This window comes from Sciurus carolinensis, chromosome 17 (assembly GCF_902686445.1).
Source record: "Sciurus carolinensis chromosome 17, mSciCar1.2, whole genome shotgun sequence".
NCBI classification, from domain to species: domain Eukaryota; kingdom Metazoa; phylum Chordata; class Mammalia; order Rodentia; family Sciuridae; genus Sciurus; species Sciurus carolinensis.
The window spans coordinates 50,604,803-50,622,217 of record NC_062229.1 but is presented as its reverse complement, the minus strand read 5'-3'; the positions used below and the strand labels follow the sequence as shown (position 1 = coordinate 50,622,217).

Sequence of the window (17,415 nt, the reverse complement as noted above, 5' to 3'; positions counted from 1 at the left end):
GATGGATGAGCAGACACTGGTAGGTTCCTCCAAGTCAAAAGGGGTTGCTTTTCTAGTTTACATTCAATGAATTCCAAGAACACCAGACACAACTGTGGGTACAAAAACAAAGCTAATATAAGACTGTGGGGTGTTTTTGTTTCAAATTAATCACACTTTTTGAGTCACTAGTCTTATGAATTAGTTACTAATTGAGTCCTGATTGAGGCAGCATTGTGATCCATGGGAATAAAAACAGAAAGCATCTCTCCCTTCACTCCTTGACATTCTGTTCTTCTTCTCTAATCTACCTGTACTCAAGGAGGCTCATGATTCATCTCCACGTCCCCACTCAAACTCCAGGAGAAAAGGGGAGTTCAGAAAGAAAGATATTGGGAATCAGGGCTAACAGTTTTTGGAAGTGAGATTTGCCTATGACACTGAGCTTCCAGAAATGCAAAGCAAAAAGAGAAATATGATGAGTTGCTGAGTTCTCATTTACTGATAAAAAGTCATACCTGCTGCGGAGGGACGTGGGCCAAATTATATTGTAATATTGTGTGCTTGTATGAATATATAACAACAAATCCCACCATTATGTACAACTATAATGCACCAATAAAAAAATGTGGAGCAAAAAAAGTCATGCCCACCTTTGTTGAGTACACAGCCTGAAGCATAAAGTGACTGTGTGAATGCCCTTTCCTTTCTTGTCCTATTAGGATGGATAAAGGTGGTACAAATTTGATGCAATTCTTCAGAATTCAGCTACAAGTCTTCCCTGGCTCTTGATTCTGAAATTCCACAAAATGCTTTGCAAATAGCCAAATTTATCCCCTCTATCCAATTTATCCCCATGGTAGGTGAAGACTGGGGAAGAAGTCTGAGTACCCTCTTTCCTTTCTCTTTCATTCTTGATTCACGATTTTCTTAGATCGATGCAGGGTACCCCAAAATAGTAATGACCTGGAAGGATTGAATTCCCCTTGCTTTTCAGTGGAACAATGTGAAAAAGGGAAGAAAAACCTATCTAGATCTTTTTCTCTAAACATAGATACCGCAATGCCCCACACCAGCGTCAATCACTTAAGGCCACAGAGTAACGCAGATAATTGGATTCTGGGATTGGATCCAAATAACTGGTCCTGTCTATATTGTGTGGGCTTGCTCCCGCCCTGGCTGTCTTCAAGATGGACAAAACAGAGATGGAAATCGATGGGTAAATGCTTGTGGCTGGCATATCTCCTTCCAGAAAGCTTGCTTTTCCTGAGCTGTGTCTTTAGCTACTCCTGAGTTCAGGCTGGATTCATTCTACAACACAAATATTAAACATAATTGTTGTGATGGGCCAGAATAAAAACATAATTGAGATATTGAGCAAGTAGAGAGCAGTCCTGGTGTACCTGGGTGATTGCCTGTTTAGTGAAAAAGTGAAATTTCAACCTGTGCCAATTTTCCATATCGCTCTCTCTGTGATCTTATCTCCAGAGTATGCAAAAAAATACAGCCTCCAACAGCAGCAGGAAATGAACAAATAAATCCAGACTCAGGACTTTGCTTTGCTTATAGTTACCATGTGCTCCTATATACAAACGTTAACTCTAGGGACACCTCCCGGGCTTGGTGATCCTGATTCTTCAAGCCAAGGAAGCTTTAGGATACAGGAAGAAACAAGAACTAGATTGAGTCCATGAGTCCTCTGACATTGTGTGCAATCATTTGCATATAAGCGATTTTCTCAGGAGGGGGTCTATACTTTTTCTTGATTCTCAAAAAAGAACCACGATCTTGGAATATTATGCTGAGAAAGATTTTTGTGGGAGGTAGCTCAACCTCTCACTTTACAAGTGAGGAAACTAAGGCCAGAGGGGTGTAATAGCTATTTTAAGATCACACAGCACAGCTCATTAGTGACAGAGCTGAGTCTAGGACACATTTCCTCTGTCTCCTGATGCTGTTAAAAAATGATTTTAAAAGAAAAGCTGGGGCAGGTATACTCTTTAACAAATTGGGCCCCAATTTATTATGGAAAAACATGGTTTTCAGAACGATGCTATGCAACAGAAATATAATGTGAGCCATATGTGTAATTTAGAAAAACTAATAGTCATGCTACAAAGTAAAAATCAGCAGATGAAATTAATTTTAAGAATACATTTTAGTAACCCCAATATATCCAAAATATTATTTCAACATGTAATCAGTATAAAATTTATTGAGGTTTTCTTACATCCTTTTTTCACACTAAATTTGAAATCAGAGTGTGTATTTTATATTTATACCATATTTTAGGTGCCCAATAGGCACTAGTGGCTGGTGGCTGCCATATTGGATAGCCCACGTATGGATTTGGTTTCCGTCCCCTGGCAAGTAAATGGTTTGCATCCTTTATTTGATTCCTCAATTCTTTCCAGGAGCCGTGTGGTGTCCCCAGTCATAGATGTGATTGACTGGAAGACTTTCCAATATTACCCCTCCAAGGAGCTTCAGCGTGGGGTGTTGGATTGGAAGCTGGATTTCCACTGGGAACCTTTGCCAGAGCATGAGAGGAAGGCCCTCCAATCCCCCATCAGTCCCATCAGGTGAGGCCCCATGGCACAGTCTGCCCTTTCCTGGATTCCACACTTTCCTTACAAGGTAATCTGTGCCTCAGTTTCCTTATTAGTAAATTGAGAATAATAACAGTAGTACTTTATAGAATTGTTGTGAAATCCAAATGAGTTAATATGTAAAAAGCATTTAGAAAGCTCCAGGCACTCAGAAGTAAGCATTATTATCATTGTTATATTGGTAGAGTCCAGTGAGGCTCTTCCAGAGAGCTTTGGTGGATGTCCCAATTGGAAAAGTGGAAGAGGCAGAGCTTGACCCAGTTCTCTCACCAGGTAGCATTGGAAATGCCTTCACTTCAAGTTCTTGTTTGGTATAAAGGAAGAATTTAGCAGGATGAATATTAAAACATCATAAGTCTCAAAATACATCCAGTTTCATGAGTCATTCACATATTTGGGTTTTGGACAACTATTCTGTTAAAAAAAGATGTTCTAGATATCTTCTCTGTTTAACAAAACACCTCAAACTTAGTGGTGTAAGACAACAGCCATTTAATTAAGCTCCTAGATTCTGATCATGAGTTCTGAAAGGGCATGGAGGGGTAGGTGGGTGGTTGTCTCTGCCTCTAAGAATCTGGTGTACAAGAAGATTAAATAAATTGCTCAATGTCATGAAACTAGTAAGAGGTACGACTGAAGTTCAAACCTGAACAGCCAGGCTCCTGAGACCATCTGCTTCACTACTATGCTGTGCTGTGTTGTAAGTACAAGCCTATAGTCCACTATTCGAAACTGCAGAACCCAGAGAGTTCTGAAAAACAAGCATATTTTCCTAATTCACAAGGCAGAGGAAACTACCCTGACTGATGTGGGTGGCGGCACAGCCTGATTTATCCCACTTACTGTGAATATTTGAATGTTTCACTAAAGAAATGTTGGTATGTTTGACTAAAGAGTCAAACCAGAGCTTATATGTAGTATATGACTTTTTAAAAATATTTTTAGTTGTCAATGGACATTTATTTATTTATTCATTCATTTGCAGTGCTGAGAATTGAACCCAGTGCCTCAAACACGCTAGGCAAGCGCTTGACCACTGAACCACAACCCCAGACCACAGTATATGACTTTTTCTTTTTAAAGTGATGTTCTTTTTTTTTCAGTTGTAGATGGACACAATAACTTTATTTTATTTATTTACTTTTTTATGTGGTGCTAAGGATCGAACCCAGTGCCTCACATGTGCTAGGCAAGTGCTCTACCACTGACACACAATCTCAGCCCCAGTATATGACTTTTTAAAGTCCAAAAAAATTCTGAATTAAAAACACACTGACCCCCCATGGGTGTCAGAGAAGGAAGAGGGGCTCTATGACACCAAAATTTAGTGAACATTTAAAATATGGTCTCCACAGTGCTTTGCAGTTGACATCACTTATTTTGTCAAATTTCCACAAAGCCCAATTATGAAACACTATTTTATCCCAGTTAGAGGTGAGGAAACTGAGCTCAGAGAAGTTCCATCCCTCACCCAAGAAGGGCAAATAGTGAGTAACAGAGTTGGAAATCATTTCAAGTAGTCATTACAATACTGCTTTTCAGAATTCGGACAATTTTTGTTTCCTTTTTGCAAAATGTTTGGATTTCTGACATTGTTGTTTTGCTCCATTCTTAAAATTAAAAGCACTGAGGTTCATTTGAACCCAGAGTCAGCCCACTGGAGCTCCCTGCCCGGGAGAGCCCCAGCTTCACCTGCTGTGCTCCGGGTTCTGAATTGTCCTCTCTTGCCCATCTTCTCCACAGGAGCCCTGTGGTACCTGGAGAGGTGGTGGCTGTGGACAGACATTACTTCCAAAACACTGGAGCCTATGATCCTCTCATGTCACTGCGGGGTGGTGAAAACCTTGAAATGTCCTTCAAGGTATGTCCTGGATCAAGGGAGGACATGGTGGGGGGTGGGGTGGGGGGGTGTCTCTGGAGCCATGTGTGTGGTTACAGCTTGAAGGCAGACATCAGAAATTCCTTGGGTCAGGGATGAGGCTGTGGCCAAAGTATAAATTCATGACAATGAGGTGTGTCAAACCTCCCATTTCTCACCCTTCACCTTCTCTCTTAGGCCCTGCTTTGAACTTGACTTTCAAAACCTGCTGTCAGGAAAGGACGTACTATCAATCATTTACATCTTAGTGCAAAGATTACAGAGATTCTTGTGTATTCTCTGTTCATAACACATTTGGCATCTCAATTTTTTTTTTCAGTACTCACAGTCCAAACAAATACCAACCCTACCAACCCATTCTGTGTATTGAGTAGTTTGGTCCACACGACTTAGTATTTGTCCTAACAACTTAGTCCCTGCTGGGTACGGCTTAATTTCTCAGACTTTGGAATCAGATTGGACACCCGTCATTTTTTGCCCCACATTGACTTCACCATGATAGTTTTTTTTTTTTTTTTTTTTTTAAATCACAGCAGCCTCCAAAAACCCAACCCAACAAGGACATTCATCATCAAAAGCACAGAGATATGATGTTGAGTATGAGCACCTTGAGCTTTTGTTCGCATAGTGTCCAACAGACATTTTGTCTCTATTTCTCTCAGAAAATTTAAAAAAATATCCCAGGGGCTCTCAGAGGTCTCTGAGGCACCTTAGGGCACAAGGTTTGGTAACCCCTCCTGGGTGTGTTTCAGTTCATATGCTACCTATCCTACCACTTTTTCATTTTAACTTTTATCCTTAAGAAAGGCATGAAAGGCTTCCTGTCAAATGAACTTCAGGCATTTGGAAGTGGGAGGGAGCATTGAGGAGCAGGGAGAAACTTCTGGAAGTAGGGAAGACTGTTTAAGGAAGGCTCACTTTCACATCTACCACATGCAGTCCAGTGCATTTGCAATAGAAGCCTGCAAATGCTTTCAGAAACTCTCTGACAACTAGAGGCATCTTTTTCCTGGGGAAGCATCCTTTGGGGAGTAGGGTGCTAATACACCTGGCTGCCTCTCTTCAAGTGCTGAATCTGCGCATCTGTTTCCATGGTGGCGTGCTCAGGTAGCTGTGTGGGTGTGGCCCCTCACCCCTGCATTCCATTCTGGGAAAACTGTCCCCATTCTTCCCACCTTGTCACTCCCCTGCCCAGATTCCCAGATTTGGAAACTCCACCTTGAGTACTCTCATGATCTTGACCATTTTGTGCTCATGATTTCTGTGCATCTCACCAGACCCTGACCAACAGAGTCCCTTCCTTCCCACCATTCTTGGAAGTGGAGGGTAGAGTCATTTACTTTCTCCCTTCGTGACAGGCCTGGCTCTGTGGTGGCTCCATTGAAATCCTTCCCTGCTCTCGGGTGGGGCACGTCTACCGAAATCAGGATATCCACTCCTCCCTTGACCAGGAGGCCATCCTCTGGAACAAGGTCCGTCTTGCTGAGATCTGGCTGGGGACATTCAAAGAAACCTTCTACAGGAACAGCCCAGAGGCCTTTGTCTTAAGCAAGGTAAGAAGAGAGTCAAGCAGCAGGGAGTTCTGTGCCCAGTATAGGGCCACCCACTGGAGGCTGGGTCAGGAGGACCCCTCCCTCCTGCCTGGAGGGAAAAAATGGAAACTTTTGGCTTGAGTTTCCCTGAGTTGCTCCCTCTCAAGTGGAGGGCCTGTCCTCTGTCTCTCCAAGCATCTCCAGGGGACATTACAGCTGATCTTGGCATAAAGCTCCCTGATGTCTATGAGATGACCTCTGAGGGATGTAACTCTTTACCACAGGGCCAGAGGATAGATTGGATACAGATAAATGATGAGATATGTCTCCACGGGCCTTTCATCCTGAGCAAAGTGCTCAAGGCTATGGAATTATCCAATACAGGAAACAAATGCAAGTATAAAAATAAAGAGTCCAAAAAAGTCCAAAAATTGAAAATTGAAACATTTGATTAATAATCCACCTAGTACATTTTAAATCGGTCAATTTTATGGAGTGAAACATAAATGCTTTTTAATGTGAGCTGTGGGCTCTCATTAATATTTGCCATACTGAGGTGGGTGCTCCAAGGGTGAGATCCCCAGGATTCATAATGGACCTGGAACAGCTCCCACAAGCCCCTCACCAGCCAGCAGTGCTGAGTGTGAGCTGAACATGAGGATCTCATGCTGTAGATGAAAGCATGAACCCTTAAGTGCAGAGACATCCCATAGCCAACAACTAGGCCTTTCCCTGAGTGCAGGGGATAGTCTGACAGGGATGCCCCATGGAGGAGCCCTGTGCCTGCCCTTCCTCCCTGGTCCTCTGGGTTCTGCCCCTGCTTATCCTAGATCCACTTGCTTCCTCATAGGAGTACAGCTCCAAGGCTTGGGCTGTTGGTGCTCTTTGAACCTCAAGGTTGTTTGTTTCTTTTACTGGGAAGTGCCGGGCTGGGGACATGACTCAGTGGTAAGGTGCTTACCTGTCATGTGTGAGGCCCTGGGTATGGGGACATGCTAATGATACACAAAGTCTCAGTTCAGTCCCAAGGTCTAGACAGGTTACAATTCCCTCTCATCCCCATGAGTGAGTGACATTTTTTGCACAGAGTGGCACAGAGTGATGCTACAATTGACAGTCTCCTTATTTACTCCAAGAAGGGACCTGAAATGCAGGAAAAATTCTCACAAGGACACCACACATTTCTTCGCTAGCACCTTTTTCTTCTTCCATTCCCTCCTTCTCTGTCTGTGGTAAATGTTCAACTCCAAACACCTTCTAGAAGTCTACTAGTTATTCCTAAGCACTGTGAGCACATGATGGTTTAGGTTTAAATATTGATTTTTTTAGTTGTATGATCCTGAAAGTTACTTAATCACTTAGTGTTTCTGCTTCCTGACTTGCTAAATCTTCCTTATGTTGTTGGGATAAGTTAATCAATGAATATATCCAAAGTCCTTAGAAGAGTGCATGGCACCAGGGAAATCCTGCCTGTGTATTTACTATCATCCTCATTGTCATGGCTACTAATCATCAACAAGGGTCAAGTGAGCACCTGCCCTGTGCCTTGGAGCTGTTCTATGGGTCCTGCAGGGGACACCGAACCATGCCCAACACTGTCAGATTCCTGATGGGGGCAGGAGCTCCCATAGTGGGACAGTGTCCATAAAGATAAGATTGACACATCTTAGACAAGCCCATGAGGGACACCTTAGGGAAGGTGATGTTTGAACTGTATCTGAACAGTTTCATCTCAGACGTCCACAGGACATCCAGAGGAGTGATTCCGGCCCTTAAGGGTGAGGGTGAGGCTAAGGTTTTAGGTTCTATCCAGTTGGCAATGGGGAGCAGGTGGTATTCCAGAGAGTTCTATAGAAGTTCACAGAGCTGCTCTGGTTTTTAATCTCTTAGCTTTCGTTTAGTCAAAGCATTTCTTTAATTATTTCCTGGGATGTTAGTATTTGCCCTTTGCTTTCAGAGGACAATTAATGTTGATACAGATTTCATTTATAAAGAATTCTTTAAAAAGCGTTCAATATAGCACAGTTTCTAGGGCACTGGATGAACCTCCGCCAGGCAGGCACGCTAGGACATGGTATGATGGCTGCAGCCAGTTCAATGCAGCAGCATGGAAATTATTTACAGACCTTCAACCTTCTTCCCATGATTGTTGGTGCAATTAGAAGTGCTTGTAAATATGCACTTGGCTCCAGGCAATTACAGAAGTTGGGAATTGACGTGATGCTAGCTTTTTAAAAGCCTGGCCGAGCTGCTTTCAAGAAAACTCAATCTAGTTGGTGATTGTTTTTTTTTTAAAGAACTTGTTTGTGTTTAGCCAACCTCTTAATTCTACAAAATAGAAATCTGAGATCCCTTGGGAGAGTAAATTGCTAAAGAAAAATAGGGAGAGATGCAAAACCAGAGTTAGAAGTATAACAGAACTAGAACTTGTTCTACCTTATAGCAGTTTCTTTTCCACCTCTTAGCTCCCTAACATCTGGAAACCCTAATCCTCAAACATAGGCACCACCTACTTCTGGGAACAGCTGGAATCCCATAAAGCATCTCTCCTCTGTGGTTTTGTCTGAATTTGTGGAGAGGTAGCAATGTGTTTGGTATATAGAAGGTGCTCACAGACTCACACACTCGGCAAAGGTAAGGACAGCATTTATCCTGCTTTACTGCTGAAATCTCCAATACTTGGTTCAATCCCAAGTGCACTGTAGGTGCTCCATAAATATTTATAGATGGAGAGAATGAATGGTTAAAAAAAAATTGCTAAATTGAAGCCAAGCTTTGGCATTCACCTTGAAGCTAACAATCCTGGAAAAGTCACAAGAACTGCTGTAAAGATAAAATGAAATGTGCTTTGGAGAATGTAAAGTATCATCTAAATGCCAGGCTTACTTTCATAAAATCTAAGTATGAGTTACTCTTTTGTTTGTCCACTTGGACATTCATTTTCTGACATTAAGATTATCTTTTTGTGGTACTGGAGATTGAACCCAGGGCCTCATGTATGCCAGGCAACTACTTTATCACTAAGCTACATCCTCAGACCCTGAGTGTTCCTTTTCTGATCCACAAACTCCCTCTTTGTTCATTTGATGACTTTTTCAAGGAGAATGGAGTTCCTACTGGTCAGTGAGAAGAACTTTGGCAGGGGATCTCTCTTTGTCTCTCTCTCTCAATTCATGTTTTGGAAAGGTCCTACCACTTAGTTGGATGTCAAGATTTCAGGGACAGGCCTGCCTGATGGTGTTTGATAGCATTCACTTGCTTTAAATTTAAATAACTAAAAAATAATTTTACTCTAAAGATTTCTAGCCCTCCCAAACCCTCACATGCATTTCGAGATATAGAAATTTGGGCACTCAGAAGACAGCCTGGGCCTCACTGCTGGGGGAAGCCCCCTGCCTTCTCCTCTCTCATGTGTAGTTATGCAGGAGGGAAAGCCGTGCATTTGTGTGCCCTGCACACAAGGGTTGAGCAGATTTGCCAATCTGTCTCTTCACCAAGAAAACTGAAGGCAAACTTGCATGAAGGAATGTTTCTACTTTGATGACAAAGTCCAATCATGGGAAGGACTGGGGAGATCTCAAATAAACACCAAGAATGCCAATAAATTGTATAAAAAAGAAACCTAACTTCCTTAAAGAAAAAAGTAAAAGATCCCGTTGGTTTAATGATGGGTAAATATGGTGAATAAACAAAAGATCCCAGACCCAGAGAAGTTGTTTTCAAAGTATGGAGATGACTAGCCAGGAGAAATGTCTAAAACAGATTTCAGGGTCCCTATCTCAACCAACTGAATCACAGTCTCTGAGGCAGGGCCTAAGAGCCTACCTTTTTTCTTTTGTCTATGAAAGATCCACTTTTCAACTTTAAAAAGGAGAATTTTATGATTCACCAATTATGTCTGAATAAAAAAAAAGATATAAATGCCCAATTAATTAACTCAAGAAAATTAAGGCATATCACATTGCAATTTAACTTTATAAATATTTTAAATATTTGTTACTTATTTTATATTATCAATATCATGTTTTTATTGGTCCATTATAATTATATGTAACAGTGGGATTCATTGTGACATATTCAAACATGTTCATAAATTGATCAATTTCATTCCCCAGTAGTTCTCTTTCCCTCCCCTCTTCCCTCCCCCTGATCCCCTTCCTCTACTGATCTCCCTTCTATTCTTTTTTACTGGTGCATTATAATTATACATAAAAGTGGGATTCATTGTGATCTATTTGTACATGTACAGTGAATAATCTGCCTGATTTCATTCCCCAGTACCTCTCCTTTCCTTCCCCACCTTCTTCCCCTTCAACCCCCTTCCTCCACTCTACCTGTCTCCCTTCTATTTTGATAAGACTCCTTTTTATTTCTCTGTCTCTCTCTATATATAGCTTCTGCATATAAAAGAAAACAGTTGACTTTTGATTGTCTAAGTCTGGCTTATCTCACTTACAGTTTTATCTATTTGCCAGCCGATGACATAATTTTATTCTTCTTTATGACTGAGTAAAACTCCATGATGTATATATACCACATTTTCTCTATCCACTCATCTGTTGATGGACACCTAGCCTCATTCCATAACTTGTGAACCACACTGTGATTACACTATTGTGAATTGCACTGCTATACCTCTACAATACACTGATTTTAATACCAAGGAGTGGAAAAGTTGGGTCATATTGATGTTGGTGATGAGAATCAATCAGGGCCAAGGTCCATTTCCCCAGATTTTGAAGATCAAACACCCAAGAAACCCCACGGCAAGCATAGAAAACATGTTTTACTTAAAGGATAGAACAGAGATAGACTTCTCTGCAGAGGCGGGCCCAGAGGTGGGTGTCCAAAAAAGTGGGGGTGTCCTGCCCCTTTTATATATTTTAGAGTTCCTTTGTTCTCATGCCCTCCTCCTCCCCTTATCTTAATGACAAAATGTGGGAGAGAAACCTTCCATGGGTGCCTCTCTGTGTCTGCCCAAACAGGCAGGAAAGGAACTGTCCAGGTTGTGCTTCATTAACAACTGGTACAACTCCCTGCAGGGAGGAACAATTCCCTGGAAGCAGATAGCCTTGGCAACAGGCTGGGGAGGAGGAGGAAGTATTCTAGAGATATTAGCATTTCATTTCCTCCTTTGGAACCAACTCCCATCTCTCTGACCCAATCATTTATTACCTACACTGACTGTCTTTTTGTTCCCTGGCCTCAATGTGGTAGGAATCTACATTTTTTAACAAGCTCCTGGGAATGCAGGTGCTCAGAGCATCACACTTTGAGAAATGTCAAAAGGATGTCAGTATGGCAGACTCTTACTCTTCCCAATATTTCTATCTGAGAACTACCACAGGAAAAAGCAGAATCAAGCCAAATTCACTTCACACAACTTGCTGGTCCCATTTCTTATTGTCAGATGAGAGGCCATCAAGGTAGAACTGGGACAAGGACCATGCTCTTCCTCTCATCCTGACAAGGAAGAATGATGCTGTCTGTCTGTCCCTGTCTCTGTCTCTCTCTTTGGTCTTCGGCTATTGCAACCCCTCCTTAGAGTCTCTCTTTTCCCTAAAAATATCCAGGACTTAGTTCTAAACTCCTGGGTGGTGTCCTTTGGGTCTTATCAACATAACCCAAAACATTAATTTATGCTAGTGTGAAGGATTTGACCAGATATCTGTCCTAATACAATTGTATTCTAAAGGAGGATCTCAAGGAGTGGGTATAGTGTAGCCCTAACAAATGATACATTAAGGGAGGAAATTGGGGACCAACAAGGAAAGAAAGATAAACTTACCTCATCTCATCCCTCACCCTACAGTTTCCCAACTGATGTCATCTCAGCTATCTCTAGGCCAGTTCCTGCCTCCAACAGGCCACCACACCAACCCAGGTGCAAAACCCCACTATTTCACCTGTTTCCACAGAAAAGTCACAGATATTATGGTCTTTGTAGACTAAAGATTTGGGAGGTTTTGGAAAAGGGGTCATATCAAAATCGTGCTGGTTCCACATCTCTGTCTAGGGAAGCTCCATCCAACTCTGTCCCTTCCAAACCCTCTACTGACACATGACTCCCCACCTTGGCCCGGCAGCCCTAGGAACTGTGATCATGGGTCCCTCACTATTGTCCCAGTCCTTCAGCCTCTTCCCAGCCACCTCCGTCCCTCCCCTACCATGTGAACTATCCTCATCTTCCTGCTGGTCCTTCTCCTCCCACAGGCCGAGAAGCCAGACGGCACAGAACGCATGCAGCTGCAGAGGAGACTGGGCTGTCGGACATTCCACTGGTTTCTGGCCAACATCTATCCTGAGCTGTACCCATCTGAACGTAGGCCCAAGTTCTCTGGAAAGGCAAGGCATGACCCAGGGGAGCTGTGGAGGAAAGAAGGGAGAGGGAAGATTCTCAAGACAAGAACTGCATGTTCAAATGCTCTTCCGTTGCCCTGGATGAAGTCACAAGCTCAGCAGGGCCTCAGAAACCTTCAGTGCCTCCCTGGCCTCTGTGCCAGCCTGAGGAAGGTGGCTAGGTTGCCTAGAACCTGCCCCAGATCCCCTCACCAGAACAATGTGACCTGCCTGTTCCAGGAGGTTTGTCCCTTAGGATCAGTGGCTTCAAGTTGGCCCCACACAGTGTGGCCTTAACACTGTGCCCTAAGCTTCTGCCCAGAGAATGAAGGAGAGGAGCCAGGCCTGGCCAGGGTGTCTCTGCCATGGAGATTACAGACGCTGGGATTCACTTCTGTGTGCATGTCCGCTTTCAGCTCCACAACACTGGATTTGGCTTCTGTGCGGACTGCCAGGCAGAAGGGGACATCCTGGGCTGTCCCATGAGGCTGGCCCCTTGCAGTGACAGCCAGCAGCAGCAGGTGGGTGATCAAACTTCTCAGGAGGGATAGCAGCCCAAGGAAGACTTGCAAGTGGGTGCCATTTTTCTAAAGTGCCCTTCACTTACCTCTGAAGTAGCCCTTTTCTGTGGTCCCATGTCCCCCACTGTGAAGACTCAGAACAGTTCTGTTCACCTCACCCCAAGCTATAATAACAGACATGGGCCAGAATCTAAGAATGCACTATCTTAGTTAGAGGGAAATATGGAGGTTATTCAGCCTCCTCTCTCACTTGGCAGATGAGAAAGCTGAGGCATAGAATCACTAGCTCAGGGATTGCAGAGTCAGATGCCTCCAGGGTTGAGGCAGGTCCAAGTGTCTAAGGAGAGAAGAAGGTAATTGAGTCAGGGGAAGAATCTAGATGCAGCAAGATCACTCCAGCATCCAAGTAGGACTCTTGGTCATTTGGAAGGTCTCAGGGTATTTCTTAATCTCTTTAAGATTTCTATTGTGGGAATAATGCTAAGGGAATAGAAAGCCCCCTTTGATACAGAGGGTTGATGGGTCCACTTCTTTTTACAAATTGGATGATAACCTAGCAAGTGTAGCCCATCCCCGAGTGTGTTAGTCAGCTTTGTATCACTATGACCAAACTATCCAACAAGAAAAACTTAGAGGAGGGAAAGTTTATTTTGGCTCATGGTTTCAGAGATTTAGTTCATGGTGGGTCAAGGTGAGGCAGGACATCATGGCAGAAAGGGGTGGAGGACAGAGGCTGCTCAGGATATGGCAATCAGGAAGTAGAAAGAGGGAACGGAAAAGCCGCCACAGGGAAGATGTACCCTTCTAGGACACACCCTCAGTGACCCACGTCCTTCAGCCACACCCCACCTGCCTATAGTTACCACCCAGCCAGTCCATTCAAACTAGAATGGACTGATTCAGTTACAGCTCTCTTAATCTGATCATCTCACCTCTGGATAGTCCTGCATCAACAGGAGCTTTTGAGGGACACGACACCTCATATCCAAACCATAGAGTCAAGTCTCTCTGCTTTCAGACTGTGATAGGAGTTAAGCTATCATACCCCCAAGTTCCCTAGAAAATAAGCAACAAGGTACAGTTTCTGGAGGTATTCATTGGACAAGTCAGGTGAGGTCCCTGAGCCTGGGGTGAATGAGGGGACGTGTGGAAGGTCTAGAGCGGGCTTTGCAGAGCAGACCCTGGACCTGGAGGACACATAAGGAAGGAAAAGTTCAGGATCCACCTGGCTTCTTCTGGCTCTTCCCTTTACCAGGCTTCCAGAACATACTGTTAGGCATTCACACCAGACACAAGGGATGAGGACATAAATATAAAGTGCTAAGTGAGGAAGCTAAGAGTGAGGATGACAACTGTTCAGACATAGCTGAGTTTGAATTGAAGTGCTCCCATTTGTGAGTTGTGTGTTCTTGGCAGGCATCTTACCCTCTCTCAGTCTTGGTTTCTTCATCTGGAAGTGGGGCATCTTAACCTCTCTATCTGGAAGTGGGGGTGATGGAGCCTCCTTCATGCAAACAGAAGATTAGTTCTTTTCTGTGCTTTTATTTTTCATTTTTTAATTTTTTATTTTATTTTTTGGCGGTACTGGGAATAGAACTCAGGGCCTTGTGCTTGCAAGGCAAGCACTCTACCAGCTGAGCTATCTCCCCAGCCCCTGTGCTTTTATTTTGAGGAGTCTAGTGAGGACTTCTGGAACCAGCAATATTGTAAACTAGATAAGCTGAAATTTCCTCTCTTAAATACTTAGATAGGATATGCTGGATTAAAAAAATATATGTAAAAAGTCCTTTCTTCATGAAGAAGTAATTAATTTTACAAGAAATAGAGGAAAATCTCTAGGGACAAAATCAACAGGCGACTGAACACGGAGTCATAGGGTTTGGGCTAAGCCACCTACCAGGTGGGAGGGCATGGTTTCCATCAACCTTAGGAATCCAGGGGCGTCAGCTCCCTCAGAGAGGGGTAAGCACCAAGAGCCCTCCTGCGGTCCAGAGGAGATGAGAAGGTGGAAATGAGACTCCCATATAAAGCCAGCTTTAACCTTCACAGAGGAACTCATGCTTGGAAAGTTCTAGAAATATCCACCTCCTGCTACAGGGAAATGGCAAAGAAAAATGTCACCACAGGGGATTTAAGTAGGAAAAAATTACTCTCCCTTAAGAATTGCCCACAAGCTTGCCTCTAACATGTGTTCAGTGTTCAAATTTATGCTAATTGTGTAGTCTGGAAATCCTCAAGCAGGACAAGCTACTTAATTCGCAGGGCCCAGTGCAAAATGAAAGTGTGGTATCTCTAATTTGACAATTAAGAATTTCAAGACAGTGACAGCAGAGCAGAGTATATTAAACCAAGATCATTAAACCCTAAGTAAGGCCCCATGTGATTGCATGGGTTGCATGCCCATGAAGCCAGTCCTGTCACTAGATCACAAAATTAACATAAAAATCAGTTCGGGTTGCATTCAGCAGGAACAAACAGAACAGGTTTTGTCAGGTCGTGCCTTTCAATTAGCCTCCACAGGCTTAGTGGACACAGGTAGAGCCCCTCTACAGAGATACGCACAATCCAATACTACAAAACACTGAGGGTAGTCCTGACCAGAGCAAATCAGCAGATACCATCAACAGCAGGGAAATGAGTTTCAGGAGCAGGTAAGTCCTCTTCAGAAAGAGATCAACTTGGGCATCAGAGAGGTTCCTCATCTGCCCTTCCAACAGTACACTCACAAAACTCATGGCATTCTTTATAGCTTTACCTATGATATAGTGAATAAAATAATGGAGGACCATGCCAATATGGAAATATGAACATGAGGGCAGCCTGAATGTGGGGACTTCAGAGGTCAGGGCTGAGCCTGCAGCGTGTTTGTGGACTTACCATGACATACAGTCCTGCAGACCCTAGTAGAATCTGAGGATGGCCCCTATGTGCCAGCTCTGTTGTGAGTTCTTTTTGCCTCATCTCCATCTCTGGGAGGGTCTCTTGCTAGCAGTGCTGACAACCATTTCCTCTGTCCCAGCAGCTGGAGCACACCAGCAGGAAGGAGATCCGCCTTGGCAGCCCACAGCACCTGTGCTTCGATGTCAGGCGAGAGCAGGTGATTCTTCAGAACTGCACGGAGGATGGCCATGCCATCCACCAGCAGCACTGGGACTTCCAGGAGGTGAGCAACACATTTGGGAAGGTTCAGCAGTGCTGCTGGTGGGAAAGAACTCCCAGTCAGCACATCCCAGGTTCTTCCAAGAGGTCAAGTGTTCCATAAGGCCTCGTGGAGGAGGGGGTGGGTAGGTAAAGGCAACCCATCAGAGAAATGTACCATTGAAATGTACAACCAGCATCATGAAATGTACTCCTTGCCCCACCTCTGCATATCTCTGCCCTTGATTTAGAGGGAGAGAGGGATCAGCCCCATTTTAAAGTTTATTAGCTCAGGTCACAAGTAGAATGGTAGAAAATGTTATAGAAATTGTCAACCACCTTGGAGGTGTGGTGTGGGAATAAAGCAAAGTCCCTCTCTCACTAAAAAAAAAAAAAAAAAAAAATAGTATGGCCATAGATGTATAAATATCCCTTTCTTCCTTTTAATGCACATTCCATTATGAGCTTTTCATCCTTTTGGCAAAATTTTGACTCCTATGATCTCAGGTGAAAGAAATTCTAGATCCTTCAAGAGGTCATGAAGTTCCAGACCCATCAAGAGGTTATGAAGTTCTAGATTCATTAAGGGGTTATGAAGTTCTAGATTCATCGAGAGGTTATGAAGTTCTAGATTCCCGAGATTATGAAGTTCTAGATCCATGAAGAGGTTATTCACCAATAGATAGGAAATAGGGAAAGGAAGTACTTACAGAGAATGAGCAAGTCCCAGACACAGGATTGAGAGAGAAAGTGACGGTATCCACAATATGTGTCTGCACGCAGCTTTTTCTCCAGTTCAAATCTTTTTCGAATTGAGTTAGAATATTAACATACCAACAAATCTGCATATTTTTTTAACATTTCTTTTCTTTAACTCTGCTTGGGAGTAAAGAGGATAAAATAACTAAACAACTGTATGTGCTAGTACTATCAAAGCAGACCATGAAAAGAAGAAATGTGCATAATGGAAAATTTAAGCTGAACTCAATAAACAGTTGAGAACAAAGCTCTTGGGACTTTGGTGACAAGTGAACCCAGGACTCAGGGGCCCACACATGTGCAGAGAAGTCATAGAAATCAAGTTAAGGTACATTATGGATGATCATAAAGGATCATTCTAAGCAAAACCTGTGAATAAGAAATATTTTAGAAACAGCATTCTTAAGTAAGTAAAATATTAGCAAGACATGCCAAGCATATTTTAAGCATTAAGAAATAAGACCTTAAAAAGGTTTTATCATTCAGTTTGTAAAAGGAATGTGTCACTATTTATAATAGCCACGAGTTGGAAGTAACCCACATGTCCATCCAAGGAAGAATAGATAAAGTGTGAATATACATTTATTGTAACAGATTAGTGATTTTCGTGGCTATGAGGCAGGGGGAAATGGGGAGTAATTGTTCATGGGTAATAGATT

At 43.1% G+C, this 17,415-nt stretch overlaps 1 protein-coding gene across 2 annotated transcripts in view; it reads left to right on the top strand.

The window, feature by feature from the left end:
• Galnt15 (polypeptide N-acetylgalactosaminyltransferase 15) overlaps positions 1-17,415 on the top strand; it is a 42,433-nt gene that overhangs the window by 22,130 nt on the left and 2,888 nt on the right. The window contains exons 4-9 of one of the 2 annotated variants that reach the window (XM_047531893.1): positions 2,394-2,561; positions 4,332-4,449; positions 5,826-6,020; positions 12,213-12,344; positions 12,755-12,859; positions 15,879-16,022. In XM_047531893.1, the coding sequence (XP_047387849.1) occupies positions 2,394-2,561; positions 4,332-4,449; positions 5,826-6,020; positions 12,213-12,344; positions 12,755-12,859; positions 15,879-16,022 (862 nt within the window). The remainder of the gene's footprint in view (positions 1-2,393; positions 2,562-4,331; positions 4,450-5,825; positions 6,021-12,212; positions 12,345-12,754; positions 12,860-15,878; positions 16,023-17,415) is intronic. The other variant, XM_047531894.1, reaches the window with a different exon arrangement.